The sequence below is a fragment of the Salvelinus fontinalis genome, chromosome 15 (genome assembly GCF_029448725.1).
Source record: "Salvelinus fontinalis isolate EN_2023a chromosome 15, ASM2944872v1, whole genome shotgun sequence".
Lineage (NCBI taxonomy): Eukaryota > Metazoa > Chordata > Actinopteri > Salmoniformes > Salmonidae > Salvelinus > Salvelinus fontinalis.
In genome coordinates this window covers 26,979,831-26,995,099 of record NC_074679.1, presented here as the reverse complement: position 1 = coordinate 26,995,099, position 15,269 = coordinate 26,979,831, and the positions used below count along the sequence as shown (strand labels likewise).

The following is a 15,269-nucleotide window of genomic DNA, read 5'->3' as shown; positions in this document are numbered from 1 at the left end:
TGTACACTCAGTGTATATTGGTCTATGCACTCTGTCCTTTTAGTGTATATGAGAGAGTATGCCTGTGTGTGTGGTTGGGTTTAATGAGTATGGTTGTTTGTGCATGGTCTCTGTTTCAAATCAAATCAAACTTTATTTGCCACGTGCCAAATACAACAAGTGTAGACTTTACCGTGAAATGCTTACTGACAAGCCCTTAACCAACAGTGCAGTTCAAGAAGAAGAAAGTATTTGCTAAGTAAACTAAAATGAAAAGTAATAATAAAAAGTAACACAATAAGAATAACAATAACGAGTCTAAATACAGGGGGCACCGGTACCGAGTCAGTGTGCAGGGGTACAGGCTAGTTGAGGTAATCTGCACATGTAGGTGGGGGCGAAGTGACTATGCATAGATAACAAACAAACAGTGAGTAGCAGCAGTGTACAGGGAGGGGGGGTTATAGATTCCAGAGTCGGCTACTCTGATGATTGCCTCCTGTGAACAGATGGGAAATAGATGGGCTTATTATTATGGTATGGTTGTGCTATGACAACAGACACAACAGGAAGAGAGACATACCTCATCATCTCCCTTTTTTCACACATTTATTTACCTCAATTCCAAAGAGATGAGAGGAATTAGCATGATGATTTCTAACCCAGATACAGAAGAATTTCTAATTATTTAATACATCTTGGGACCCTCCACTTGATCTGTCCAATAACATTAACATAATTGCATAAGTTGTTAAAGGGGGTTGGAGGGTTGAAGGGGGAACCCCACTGGAATGTTATACAGCTCTTACTCTCTCTCTCTCTTTAGAAAACACTGAGCGAGGGTCAGGGTGGAGAGAGAAGCAGGTTGGCTGTGTCGAGATGGAATCCCAATGTGCCTGTGTATGGCTGTTTATCTATAGGCAGGAGAGCTGCTGGAGTACAGTCGGTGTGCAGTTAGACAGGATAATACTGTATATAGGCCTATGTCAGTCTATATTGAAGTCATTAAGGTTAATCCTTCTAAATGGAAAAGGAACTGTACACAGCGTTGAATAGATAATAGTTGAGTAGATAACATGGCTTTGTGGTAGATAAATAAGGAATCCAAGTTTAAGAATGCACATAAGAAAACATCAATGATAAAATAAGTATTGTGCCTCAGAATGTGCTTCTCTGTTCTTCAATTCATGGTGGACAAGAAATGATTCTAATTCAGGACCTCGAGTAGCTTGATATTATTTTGAAAGCCTTCATTGAAAACCTTGACGACAGTAAAATGTAGGGAATCGGACACAAGGAGAATGCCATCGTATATCCTGTCCTTCCTTTCTATTGCTAGTGCTACAGCACAGGCAGAAACATCTCTTTTATTGAGTAGAAGTGAAACTCTTTTTCATTGTGTTGTCCCGGTATCAGACGCTGTAGTACTGGATGTGAATAATGCATAAGGCGTCTTGCCTGTACACTATGTAAATAGTCAACAATGGCAACAGCGGTAACAACAGGTTTGGGGCTTCTGGAGCATTATGTAAAGTGGCCGGGGGCCGTGTGTCCGGCTCTCTCCCCTGCTATTGAGGCAGCAGGCGGCAGGGCGGCCAGCCCCTCTGAAGGGAAGCGGGATGCAGGCTGGATGGTTGGCTGCTCCAGGGGCCTGGAGGGGACATGCTCAGAATTAATGAGAACAATTTAGCAAGGGGCAAGGGTGCATTTATGAAGGGGTCCATGAGGAGTACTGGAGGTCTCCTCTCCCTCCCTCCTTCTTCACCCCCACCTCTGGAAGTTACCTTGTTCCCTGGAGGTCACCTCATCTCACCTCAGACACACTACTGTAATGGATTGTTGCCCAGGAGATGATTAACAAATGCTGATGCCCAATGTCTGGTCTGCACAAACTGATTTTTATAGACCATAGAATCCTGTGTGATATACAGTAACTGTTCCACTGGTTTTTAACCTAGAGTACACACTGCCTCGTACAATGTAAATGACAATGTCCTAAAATGTGTATTGTATCCTTACTTTTATGCTTACTTTTATTCTACATGTAAAAAAGGAGAGAAAAAAGGTAAAAACATTTAACCTTTTGCTTTTCCTTTGCCTATAACTCAATAGGAAGATACACTGCGTTATAAAGAGGGATCAGGTTAAGGCTAACCCATATTTCTTTTCCTTCTCAGGCAACATAGAATACAGCTGTCCCGCCACAAACGAGTGTGAGATCACAAAACGGAGACGCAAGTCATGTCAAGCCTGCCGCTTTATGAAGTGTCTCAAAGTGGGGATGCTCAAGGAAGGCAAGTAAATCTCTAAGTGTCTGTCTGTCTGTCTGTCTGTCTGTCTGTCTGTCTGTCCATCTGTCTGTTTGTCTTGGTATCACTCTCTTTATGTTAATTAAAATAATCTCAAAATTCGCAGCAGTGGCCAGACAACTGATCTGAGTCCCTGGTCTGTTCTGTCCTCCCCCTACCAACACAGCAGTAAATCATGGGCAGCTGAGCTGGGGACAGAAATATGCTGAATAGGTCGATCCTGCTGTCTGAGTAATAGAAATGTAACAGTATTCCGACTGGAAAGGCTTCTGCTGGGTCCCTGAGCACACACTCCGGCTAGTCTCAGCTCTCCCCGGCATATTGATCCGCTAAATGTTTTCCGAACATCTCAGCTCTCTTCTTGTGGATGATTTTATAAAGTCACCCCAACTGGGAATTCAGTGACAATTAAAAATGCTGCCGATGGATTTCTCCGGCCAGGTTTCTTACCCCCTGCCAGGCCCCCTGAGACCCCAGGCTGGGCTGCTCCTTCCGGGGAAGGCCCTGGCCCCCTAGCCCCCTACCAACCTGGCCCCCTCCCTTGCATTACTGCCTCTTTATCCCCCTCCCCTCACTTGTTGGTCTCTCCAAACAGCCCCAACACATGAATAATGAGAGCAGTGTGGCTGGGGAATGGGGAGGTGCTGTCATATTTATTTAGCTGCCCGCTGGGAAGAGCTCTTTAAGGAAACATGCTCTTTATGTCTTACTTTCCGCGAGCGCTGGTGAGAATAGGTCAAGTGGTGCTTATGTTTGACTAAGCATGATTATCCCTCCACTGCCACTGTACTACAGGGTAGACGTGAAGAAAAGACTCAGAGGGAGATATTCTCTATTACGGTGGCAGAAAAACACAACATGATTAGTCATTTTATACTCTAATTTTATACTCCATAGCAGTAGCCTAATTACAATCCCTTAAAATATGTTGTTAACTAAGTACAACTATTTTCATGTTGTTTTTGGTATCCTTACTCATCAACATGACATGCAGTATACCCAACTGTTACCCCACCCCCGTCTCCCTTAATTCACCAGAGAATGGAATGTATAGTACATCCTATCCCATCTCCAACTCCAGCGGCATAGTAGTCTATATAGATCTCTGCTTTGTAACATAATCTCCTTACTGCACGAAGCAAGATAAAGAGACTGGGCCAGAAAGACAGATTCATCGCTTTACTATCCAATGAAAAATTAATTCCAATATATCATCTGGGGGAATAAGAGACTACAAAATATGTAGTGATGGTCATAAATGCCTGGCCATGTGTCGGGTCAAGGTAGGAGATAGTATAGAGAGAGTGTAGAGATCAAATATGCAGAGAGAGACTTAGTCCAGCATTCTAATGCATACTTCTGTATATTCAGCATATCCACAGATTGAAAACTACGCTAATTTTTACAGAGTGGGTTTCGCCACATATTAGAATGGAGGTAGAGATTACCTCTGGCTCTGTGAAGTCCTTCAGGAATCAGGTCACCCTCCTCTCTCCCACCTCCAGCGACGCTTTTCAAACACAATCAAAAGAAGTAAATACATTTCCCAAATTAACAGAAAGATGTGAAATGCATCTTAATGCACGCCACACGCTATCTTCTCCTTAAAGCAAGGTCAGGCGTTTTACGGCGGCGTGCGTGAGTGTGAAACCAATGAATCTGGTCACGGGGACTAGGGACTGGAGGAGATGCTAGTCTAAGCTCTACGAAGCCATCGGCTCAACGCCATGTCCAGGCTCAGGGGCTGGAGATGGTCAACGCTCATGTGACTAAAGATACCTCTCTGGAGTTCATTACTGCAGAAAGGTCATTCACTCAAGAAAAAAGAAAATACTAATTATAACTTTATAGCTCTACCAAAGGTGAAATGCAGTTTCCTACCATCAGGCGCTCTATGGAACTACAGTACATTTTAATGCATCACAACACACCTAACATCTCTTTTTAAATGTTCACATGTTAGTCATTTAGCGCTCTTATCCAAAGTGACTTACAGTAGTGACTACATGCATTTGTCATACTTTTTCATGCTGGTCCCCCGTTGGAATTGAACCCTGGCGTTGCAAGCCCAATGCTCTAACAACTGATCCACACGGGCCATGATATGACTGAATTTCAAGACATTCAGGGAGATCTTGGAAGTGCAAATGAATTACTTTTTTCCCTCAGTGCCCATGTTAAGGTTAATAGTTAATACCTTTCAAAGAAAGGCATTTCAAGGCTTTACCTCCCCTACTGATTAAGCGAGTACATGGTAAGGAATTAGTGCATGTTTTTAGTCCATTGGAAAAGGCTCCAGTTTATCTCTGTAGACGTCTTAAGGGAAGTGTAAGGGAAGTGATCTCCAAAGATCAGCAGTCCGCTTAAAGGGGATCTGCCAGAGACTTGAGTTGAATCGCTCTACTTTCCCCCGACTGTATAAAAGAGGAAGTGATCAATAGAAGAATCAAATGTCAGGGGCTACAGGTTTCTCCTCTGATCAATGGAGGGGGATCAGAGCTGAGAGAGAGCGAAAGAGGAACAGATACTATTGAGAGATTACATTGACATAATTCAATGGCAGATGCCCCCCCACACACTGACACACACACATGCAGACACACACACACAGACACATACACACATCACACACACTCCCACGCTACAGTACTGCTGTGCTACCTCTCAGTAATAGGCTCTATCTTGTTATGTTCCCTGGGCTGACAGGTGGGAGCACAACAGACATGTTTTAAAGGAGGGTGAAAGAGGCTGATACACAATAAACCTTCCCGTATATCACTCTGATTAGAAGACACGCGATAGAACAACCACATCACACAAGAGCACCCCTATCATCCTTACTACAACATAAAGTATGTACATACAAGCCACATACTGTACATGCATACACATAAAAATGGATTCACGCCAACACATAAGTAAGACATGTACACAGACAGCCACTGAATGTGTGCTTCAGGAAATGGGGATTCAATTGTTTGGTTCCATAAGAACCTATTAAAAGAATGAACATGCAATGTGAGATGTTTCAAACAGCCCAATGTTTTTCCACAAAGTGTAACTTGGCCTTCATATGGAGCCTGCATCTTGAGTGGGGCGTGAACCCAGCGTGATGTTATTGCAATAGGGTTAGATAGTTCCACTACGATATGGGCAGGTGGACAGAGCATGTGATGAGAGCAGACTGGGGGCCCAATCAGCAGATAGGGATAGGGGGGCCATCGTGTGACCATTTTTCCGCTGCCCTCGCTCATCACCACTCGTGATTAAAAATGCTGCAACACGCTTACAAGCATGCAAAGCTGGCAACAGGGGCTCTTTGAAATAGTGCTGACGGGGGTTTAGCAGGGTGGCTGCCTTGAAAGGCAGGGTTCACCATGCCTCGCCATGTGTCCTTCTGATTTTCCCAGCTAAAATAGGGTCCGCCTAAGCCCCGCTTGGCACTGCCAACCATCCCAGACATCCTGACACTTTCCCCAGGGAGAGACATCCAGAACAGGTGACGGGCTCAAAATAAGGGCCCCTACTACGGCCGACCACACAAAGTGAGGGAAGACAGGCCCTTTTGTAGGAGTGTGCTCTGAGTGGGATTATTATTGTTTTTGGAGAGAAAGAGGAGCCCTAGGTCAGCTGGCCCCAGCCTCCGCCCCTAGCCCGCCGCTAATCTGTGCACAAATGCCAGCCGCCTTGGCCAAAAGCCCTTTACCCCTTTACCCCTGCACCCTGCTTTGAAGAGCTGACACCCGAGATAACCGGCCACTACCACCCTCCCTTTACCCAACCACAGGGTGATGGGGCAGGCCGTTAAACACAGAGGTGATGAGGCAGAACTCACCCCTCTTCACACACACATTCACATACACACAGACACATTTACATACACAAAGACACATACACACAAATACATGCAGTACCGATGCACCGGACACAAACAAACAATCCAAAGCTTGGTCCATGGCTCACCGAAGTGACACATAGGCTTGACCAAGGCCTCTGTGAGTTTCTCCAAGAGGAGTCAGACACATGGAAAGAACTGGTCTACTTCTCTCTCTCTCTCTCTCTCTCTCTCTCTCTCTCTCTCTCTCTCTCTCTCTCTCTCTCTCTCTCTCTCTCTCTCTCTCTCTCTCTCTCTCTCTCTCTCTCTCTCTCTCTCTCTCTCTCTCTCTCTCTCTCTCTCTCTCTCTCTCTCTCTCTCTCTCTCTCTCTCTCTCTCTCTCTCTCTCTCTCTCTCTCTCTCTCTCTCTCTCTCTCTCTCTCTGTCTCATTCTCTCCCTGTATGGTCCTGTTTGACTGTAAAATGAGACAGGTTAGTGCCAAGCTTTAATTCCTGTCAGCATCTGGTAATTATGACCGGGAAAGCTCTAATTACAAGAGGCACCCATGTACCTGGGACTCCTCGTCACTGTGGCTTTACGCTGGCTGACACGTACAGCCACATGACTCACCAGCCAGCCCAGACCAACACCACAAGACAGCTCATAGGCTATGGTACATCCACACCTGGCTGTATCTGAGCTCCTCAGGAGAGCCCAGAGAAACTCTAGAATGTGGTGACATCACAATTATCGCTGGTATTTTCCACTCCTATAGTACAACCAGATAAATCTGAATCGTAACCCTCCTAAGCACTTAAACCTTGCAAGCACCAACTTGGTGACATAGGAGTCCGTCTTGTCATGGGTTCATTCTCGAAGCCTCGTCCCTGAATAGATTTACTGGTCAAATATTCCTTGACACTATTTTTACATGCTACATATGAAAGATGTAAATTGGGGAATGAGGAATTTGTGATGTTCACTAATGTGGCAGCCGTCAGATGATCCCCCAGTGTTTGCTGAGAAGGATGGGTCTCTTCTGGGGATTGTGGGTAATTAGGTTAGTAGGTTGTCAGTGTCAGGAAATTTAAAGACAATCCTAATCAGATGTGTTTCTAGGGAATCAAATAATTTATATAAGTCGAATAAAATCTCCTTATTCTATTCCTACATGATAATCCTGTTTGCTATAGCTACCCATGCATAGAGTCTAGTTTGGGAGAAGGGGGTATGGTTCACTCAATGGAAAGGGTGAAAATGAAAATGACCGTTTTCATAATCCATCGTTTCCGTCCTTTCTATTGAATGAAGGCTATTATTTCCGTACTAAATCATCTTATTCTTTCTCCCCATCCATCCCCACTGACTGTTCCCTCCATCGTCCTCTAATCACTGTACATAGGGACATCCAAACCCATCCTCCAAGAGAGTATAGGCTGAGGGGGAAATTGTATTAGCCTCATTTGCAGTGGTCACACAATACCCAGCTATGACACTGTCTTTGTAGTTATAAAGTGTTGAAATCATCAAGTCCTCTCCCTGTCAGTGATTTTAGCAGAGGGCACTTGGTGTGCTGACAAATACATCTCCTCCACCAGCTAGACCATACATACAGTACAGGATAATACCTCTGATCAAATCTGGTTTAGCATCCATTTGTTTAGGGGGTTTAGGTTATACATAATGGGGAAATAGATAGACATTTACTATACAGGGTAAAGATCCATCAGGCCCGTTCAGCAGTGTGCAGGACCGAGTCCCTGTCCAGCCCCAACAGGATGTTAAACATAAATGTTTTGCATACGATTAAATGAAATCACCAAACACCATCCTGTATCACATAAATGGAACACTGCAGATTAAATAGTTTAACTCTGTTGAAAAATAATAGAATAGAAAGGACAATCCAAATGGAAACGTTCTTATCAAATAATGAAATAATAAATAACTTATGTTACGATGAGGTTGGTGACATTTATAGTATCAGTGCAGGACCTGGTCCCCTGTGAGTGGCAGAGAGTGATAAGCCTCATGCCTGTCCCGTGAAAGAGGGGTGAAATAAGGAGCTTTTATTGGAAAGCTAACCTCTATCTATCTGTGTCATAATTCTATAAGACTGTACACCAGACAGTGTGTGGATGTGGTTGTGTGTTCATTCCTCCTACATTAGCTACATGGCTGGACACATAGGCCTCTAGACACTGAGCTCACAGGTACCTGCCTTGTTGTTCATTAGTATGCCGTCCACCTCACCCAAAAAACTAAATAATTAGAGGACCAGTCTGTGAGATCATTGACCCTGCATTAAATATTCATATGTTTAGAGCTTCGTCAGGCTCGGCAGTGTCACAGTAGACCAGCCAGGCATGGACCACATATGGGAACGCAGCGCCAGCCGGCCGTCCTTCTGACACACTGACACTCCCTTTACTCTCTCTCACCATGCAGACAACAGAACAGAGACATTCCTCTGGACAGACACACACACCTCAGCTTGGTCAGTCTTTTAGACGTAATGCCCCCTCTTATAACTAGAGGAATACTTTAGATTTGTTTTTGATCATGTCGGAATCTGATGAGTGAATCTTAGTGTGTGATTGGGGAGTTCGACATAAATGTTTGTTGTGTTACTCTCTACCAATAACAATGTACTAATTGTGGAACTACTTAAAACAGTGTTAAATTGCTATTTTTATTGATAACATTCCTAAGTTGTAGAATTGATTTATTTATTTTATTTGTCAGAATGGTGAAATTGGATTTCCTACTCAAAGGTCTCCTTGCATCTTGTCATGTGTCAGGTGTGCGTCTGGACCGTGTGCGAGGGGGAAGACAGAAGTACAAGAGAAGGATGGATGCGGAGAACACAGCGTACCTGGGCCTCACACTCCCCCCTCCTGCCAAAAAACCCCGTGAGTAGTGCTCTGTCACCTCACTACCCACCCCCTTCCCGCAGCGTTCCCCCAGACCAGGTTCACTTAAAGATAAATGCATTTTATTCAGACCAGATTCTCCTGTTGTCTGGATAGGTGTATTTCCATGGGAGAGCACTTCTAGAGAATATATATTAGGCCAGACAGGCATTGTTCTGGTAACAGCTGAGTTATGACAAATCTCAGAGCAGATGACCGATATTAAACAGTGACTGGCTTCTCAGGGATGGCAGTCCTAGGAATATCCTCTCACATAATGTTGACTAATGTGAGGAGAATCTTTATTATCAACCATATTAAACCATTCATTCGTTTACTTGTTAGAGCTAGAAAGAGAGAGTGAATGATTGTATATCCTAGCATGTACGTTTGTATCTGAGAGTACCTGTATTTGCATCACAATAATGTGACCTTTGACTGTTGTTTTGACCACCTCTGCTTCCTTGTCAGTCACAAAGATAGTGTCCCACCTGCTGGTGGCCGAACCAGAGAAGATCTACGCCATGCCTGACCCCACCATGCCTGAGAGTGACATCAAGGCCCTCACCACGCTGTGTGACCTGGCTGACCGGGAGCTGGTTGTCATCATTGGCTGGGCCAAGCATATCCCAGGTACGCCCACCCATCTACAACCCACTGCACTACTTGAGCACCATAGAAAGATATAGAACACCATTCACTCATGATCAGCTATAACATACTGTGTAGTTCGAAAAACAACACGTGATAGCAGTTTAGATACAGAACCAGTCATTCATTTCAACTGGTAGAATCTGACATCATGATTAGTCCTTGTTAGTTCCATTTAGAGTAGTTCAACACCAAGTCACCCTAATGAACCCTCTATCCCATCATCCATTTCCCTGCCTTTGCTTCCGATGGGTGCGCATGCACACACACACACACACACACACACACACACACACACACACACACACACACACACACACACACACACACACACACACACACACGCACAAATGCAAACACAGATAATTAATGTCAGCAGCTCACATGGACCTAGGGGCAAAATGGAGACAGCTTTAAAATAATCAAACGAATAGAGTCCAGCTAAAATCCCTACTCTGAATGGGGAGGGACTACAGCCCTGGTGTCAATATATACCATAACCACAGTGGAGATTTAGAGCAGAGCACAGGACAGCTCACTCACTCACACACACACACACACACACACACACACACACACACACACACACACACACACACACACACACACACACACGCACACACACGCACACACACACACACACACACACACACACACACACACACACACACTTCAATTGAATTATTGATAGGCATAATCATGTTTCTTCTCTGCTCCATAGACATCGTGATAGACGAGGTGTTAGGTAATGAGATGCTGTTAAATTAAGAATACCACATTCTATGTCAGCAGAAATTCTGCTCCATTCTAGAATTTTCTCTTGATTCTGACAGTCAACATATTGTTTAGGGACTCTTTTAGCAACCAAAGCAGAGTCTGTCTGATCTTGAGGTTGACCCTGATAACTCTAGAACATTATAGCACGCTAGGCATAGAGGTAACCCACTGAAAGACTGTGTCCCTCAGTACAGCTTCTGTTGTATAGCCTCTCTGTACCCTCGTCTTCTCATCAGCATAGCAGACATGTGTCTGCGCTGACATCAGCTGCAGAACGCCTGCTGTAGTTTAAGCTGGGCCTCTCTTGGTTCTCACCTTGTGTGCAGGACATGTAGTTGTGACAACTGTACCTGGACAGACAGGTGGTCGGTATATCTGAGAAGAGAAGAAGTGTAGTAGTCAGCTACAGATCTAGAGATTAGGACTTTCCCAACCAGACTGTTCTGTACAGCCCATTGTCAGCAGAGGGAGAGTTTAACCAAGGAGCTTACTCAGGACTGGATCAGACTGACCCAATAACACAGTCTCATCCCATTTACCTAGCCAAAACAAGCCAGCCAGGTACACTACCTCTGGCTAGAATATACAGAGAAAACACCACTTTTCACCTCTGGCAATGTGCAGGGTTGTAGTATTATACAGAGAATATTACAGAATTCTCTTCAAATTATTGAATAACTATGAAAGTATATGAGAGTTGAATCAGTTTGATTACCGATAGGCTATTAAACTGTCATGTTTTCAGGGCCTTTGTCTTCCTGTGTTGACATACAGTACAGTAAATATGGCGTGCTAACTAGAGTGCTCTGTATGGCAAAGCTTTTAAGTGCTGCGTTAATCCGATTATCATAACCTGCATTGTACAGTGGATAGTTGACTAATCTTAATTGGATTTGCCATGGAAGGCCTGAGAATGATCATCACTCCATAATGATGGTTTAACCCAAAATCCAACCGGAAGCCAGACTGTCTGACATGTCTAAATGTGTGGAAATGCTTGGCTTTGCATAGTGCTACTGTTGTACTGTACAAGCTGCAGCAGGATGATTTAGCATTCTGATCTGCCTGTATACCCACACACAAACATTTGCATCTCTTACCTATTGTTTATATTTACATGACTACTCATAGGAGTCAGGTAAATATAAACAACAGCGACTTACTGTATTCAGGGGTTACACATTTAAATTACAGAGTCTAAATTCTATTTTTAACTTCTAAAAATTATAACACAGTGTCAGGACTAAAATCTAATTTACAACCTTTATGATTCTTTACCTACCCCAAAAGTGGTAATAAAATGGTAAAATTTGAATGAAAAGGGAGACTGAAGCTGTAACTCCAAAGCTCCCCTGTTCTCCCTGTGGTGAGCTCTGTATTAGGTCATTCCCTCTACACCAGCCATGAAATGGCTGCATAATTGAGTTGTACATGGCTGAACCTGATCAGAGATGGTTCACTGGCTGACCCAGACTCCATGCACTAATACTCTATGCACCAATGGCACCCCAGGGCAGTCTAGCACAGCCACAGAGCACAGAGGACCATATTTCTCCCCCCATCCACGCTCTCTGTGAGGAAAAGAGAGGGAGAAAACTGCTGATTGCATTCTGATAGATTTTTTGGCCTTTGGCAATGGAATTAAAAAGATTAACAGTTCATTATGAAGTGGGCCACATTGATTAGGACATTGACAGATGGGCAATGACCAGATTCCAAAGGTAACAATTTATACGTCAAGAAAATTGGCACTTAAGTTCTCCCAATAGATTTTTCATTGCACCTTTTCTTGGCTAACATTTGAAAAAGTGTTTTAAAAGTGCTGTAATTTGACATCTAGATCTAACCAAGTCTAATTCGAGGATGATTAAGGAACAGCAAAGCGGTACTATTAGCTTCCGTAAACGGTATCATTCTCTCACAAGATCCCATATCAATTTAGTGTGTTATCTCACCTCTAATTTATGGGCTAGAAATACATTACATTACTATCCTACATTATAGTATAATTGTACAGCTATACTGTAGCTGAGGATCTCAATCACAGATGGCTGGTGGCACCGGAATTGGGGAGGACAGGCTCATAGTATTGGCTGAAATGGACGGAATTGTATCAGACACAAACACATAGTTGATACCTATCACGTTTCAGGTAAAACCCAGATGTAGACAGTGTCGAAGAAACAAAAGTTTATTTCTAAAACAGGGGCAGGCAAACGACAGGTCAAAGGCAGGCATTGGTCAATAATCCAGAGTGGGTGCAAGGGGTCCAGAACGGCAGGCAGTCTCAGGGTCAGGGCAGGCATTGGTCAATAATCCAGAGTGGGTGCAAGGGGTCCAGAACGGCAGACAGTCTCAGGGTCAGGGCAGGCAGTGGTCAATAATCCAGAGTGGGTGCAAGGGGTCCAGAACGGCAGGCAGTCTCAGGGTCAGGGCAGGCAGTGGTCAATAATCCAGAGTGGGTGCAAGGGGTCCAGAACGGCAGGCAGTCTCAGGGTCAGGGCAGGCAGTGGTCAATAATCCAGTAAGGTACAGAACGGCAGACAGTCTCAGGGTCAGGGCAGGCAGGGGTCAATAATCCAGTAAGGTGGGGTAAAGTACAGAACGGTAGGCAGTCTCAGGGTCAGGGCAGGCAGGGGTCAATAATCCAGTAAGGTGGGGTAAAGTACAGAACGGTAGGCAGTCTCAGGGTCAGGGAAGGCAGAACGGTCAAAACCGGGAAGGACTAGAAAACAGGAGCAAGATACAGGCAGGAGCAGGGGAACAAACGCTGGTAGGTTTCACGAACAAAACGAACTGGCAACAGACAAACAGAGAACACAGGTATAAATACACAGGGGATAATGGAGAAGATGGGTGACACCTGGAGGGGGGTGGAGACAAGCACAAAGACAGGTGAAACAGATCAGGGTGTGACAATACCGTTCCATTCACTCCATTCCAGCTATTATTATGAGCCGTCCTCCCCTTAACCACAGGACTAACTAACACAATACCTAGATAGACATAATAATTGTTCATCAATAGTCCACACACTGTAATCAGACTGTACAGTCAGTACATTGAGTTTACATACCAGGAAATAAGTTGGTGTTGCTGTTCCCTGGCACAGTTTGCTATTATCATCTCTGAGGATAAGGTTCTCTTATGACAGCCTTTACTTTTGATTAATTAGTAATCATTATGAAGCTTTGAATGCCAGCATCTCTCTCTGCCAGCAGCAGAGGGGGGAGACTAATATGGCCGTGGGCTAACTGGGACTGGGGCTGGGGCCCGGTCATTAAGGTCAGTGTTAGGGGGACGATGACAGAATGCTTTTTGCTCCTAAGGTGCTAACAAACTTTGACACACATAGCTGCCCACTGACACCCCCCCCCCCCCCAGCTGCATTTCACTGTCCACGCGGTTTAGGATCGAACTCAGTATACTGCCAGTCTCCACATGGCTATGACCTGTGTGTTCCCGTTCATTAGAGTGGTGATGGTCACAGAGGGCGGGTGCGCTGCTGAACCCCCAACCCCTCCAAAACGACCCCCTCAGCACTTAACCCAGGCACAGTGTGAATGTCATGTGCCACAATGTGGAATCTGCCATGCATGGCGCTTTTATAAGAGGGTCTCATTGTTAGAGGGGGCAGACGTTTGTCACCTGCTGTCAGACCTCCCATTCTGCTTCCAGGGTCGGAATGTTTTCTGACGGGAATTCTGTGGCATGATTCTGTGGGTTCACTGAGTGCTGGATGTCCTCCTCCTGCTGTTTGTTTCTAGTCCACATACCTAAACCTGCTCTGCTATGATTGATAGTGTATTTCACTGGGGGAAACACACTACATATCCTAGTATGTTTTGTAAGCCATTTCATGGTATAATAATATTTTTTCTACAATTTGGTAAAACCCAGAATGGCTGATCTCGTTTTTGAAATAGCAAAGTCTAGCGTTGCAGTTCGACCCAACAACCTAATGAATTGGCCTGGTTGTTATTTATTACTGGTCTTATTGGTGATCTACTTTTTATTTCATTCCAGCCTGTAGCTCAGTATACAGACTACGTTGGTCATGAAGCTTATGTTTAGTGGTTAGCGGGGAACAAGGCGGTGATGTGTAGGAGAGATCACGCCTCTTGTATGTTGTCGTATCTGTGTCAGCTCCCTACAGCCCCCTCCTTCCCACAGCCCCCTTCGGGTTCCTGTTTTCTTTTTGTCATTAAATTGTGAAATCTACTTACTGTGTTGTCGGGCTGATCCCACTCAAGCTGTGTAATATCCTTGTAATAGAGTGTGAATACTGCCGGGCAATACATCAGCACCTCATCAGTGTACTTTATTAAATATAGACACCAACAGACAGCTCTTAGTATATTCAATTTACCCTCTGACGTAGACTTCAACACACCAGATAAAGATAGATTGAGCAATCAGGTGGATGCTGAGGCCTGAACCCAGGGAGGCAGACAGGCAGGCAGAGTGGGTGCTGGGAGATTGAGATGGGGGGAGTATCAGATGGCCAGGCAGGGATGGAGACCAGGTGGGAGACTGAGAGAGAGACAGAGGCAGGGAGGGAGAGAGAGGCAGGGATAGCGAGACACGGGTAGGGAGAGAGGCAGGCAGGCAGGGAGGTAGGCAGGCAGGGAGGGAGAGAGAGGCAGGGAGAGAGAGAAAGGCAGGCAGGGAGAGAGAGAGAGGCAGGGAGGGAGAGAGAGAGAGAGAAAGGCAGGGAGGGAGAGAGAGAGAGAGAGGCAGGGAGGGAGGGAGAGGCAGGGATAGAGAGACATAGGTAGGGAGAGAGGCAGGGAGGGAGAGAGGCAGGCAGGGAGGGAGAGAGAGAG

General features: G+C 45.0%; 1 protein-coding gene across 3 annotated transcripts in view; it reads left to right on the top strand.

The window, feature by feature from the left end:
- The window catches only part of LOC129811663 (steroid hormone receptor ERR2-like), a 55,850-nt gene that overhangs the window by 21,763 nt on the left and 18,818 nt on the right, over window positions 1-15,269 (top strand). For all 3 annotated transcript variants that reach the window (XM_055863146.1, XM_055863144.1, XM_055863147.1), the window contains 3 exons: window positions 2,157-2,273; window positions 8,905-9,015; window positions 9,487-9,648. In XM_055863146.1, coding sequence (XP_055719121.1) covers window positions 2,157-2,273; window positions 8,905-9,015; window positions 9,487-9,648 — 390 coding nt within the window. The remainder of the gene's footprint in view (window positions 1-2,156; window positions 2,274-8,904; window positions 9,016-9,486; window positions 9,649-15,269) is intronic.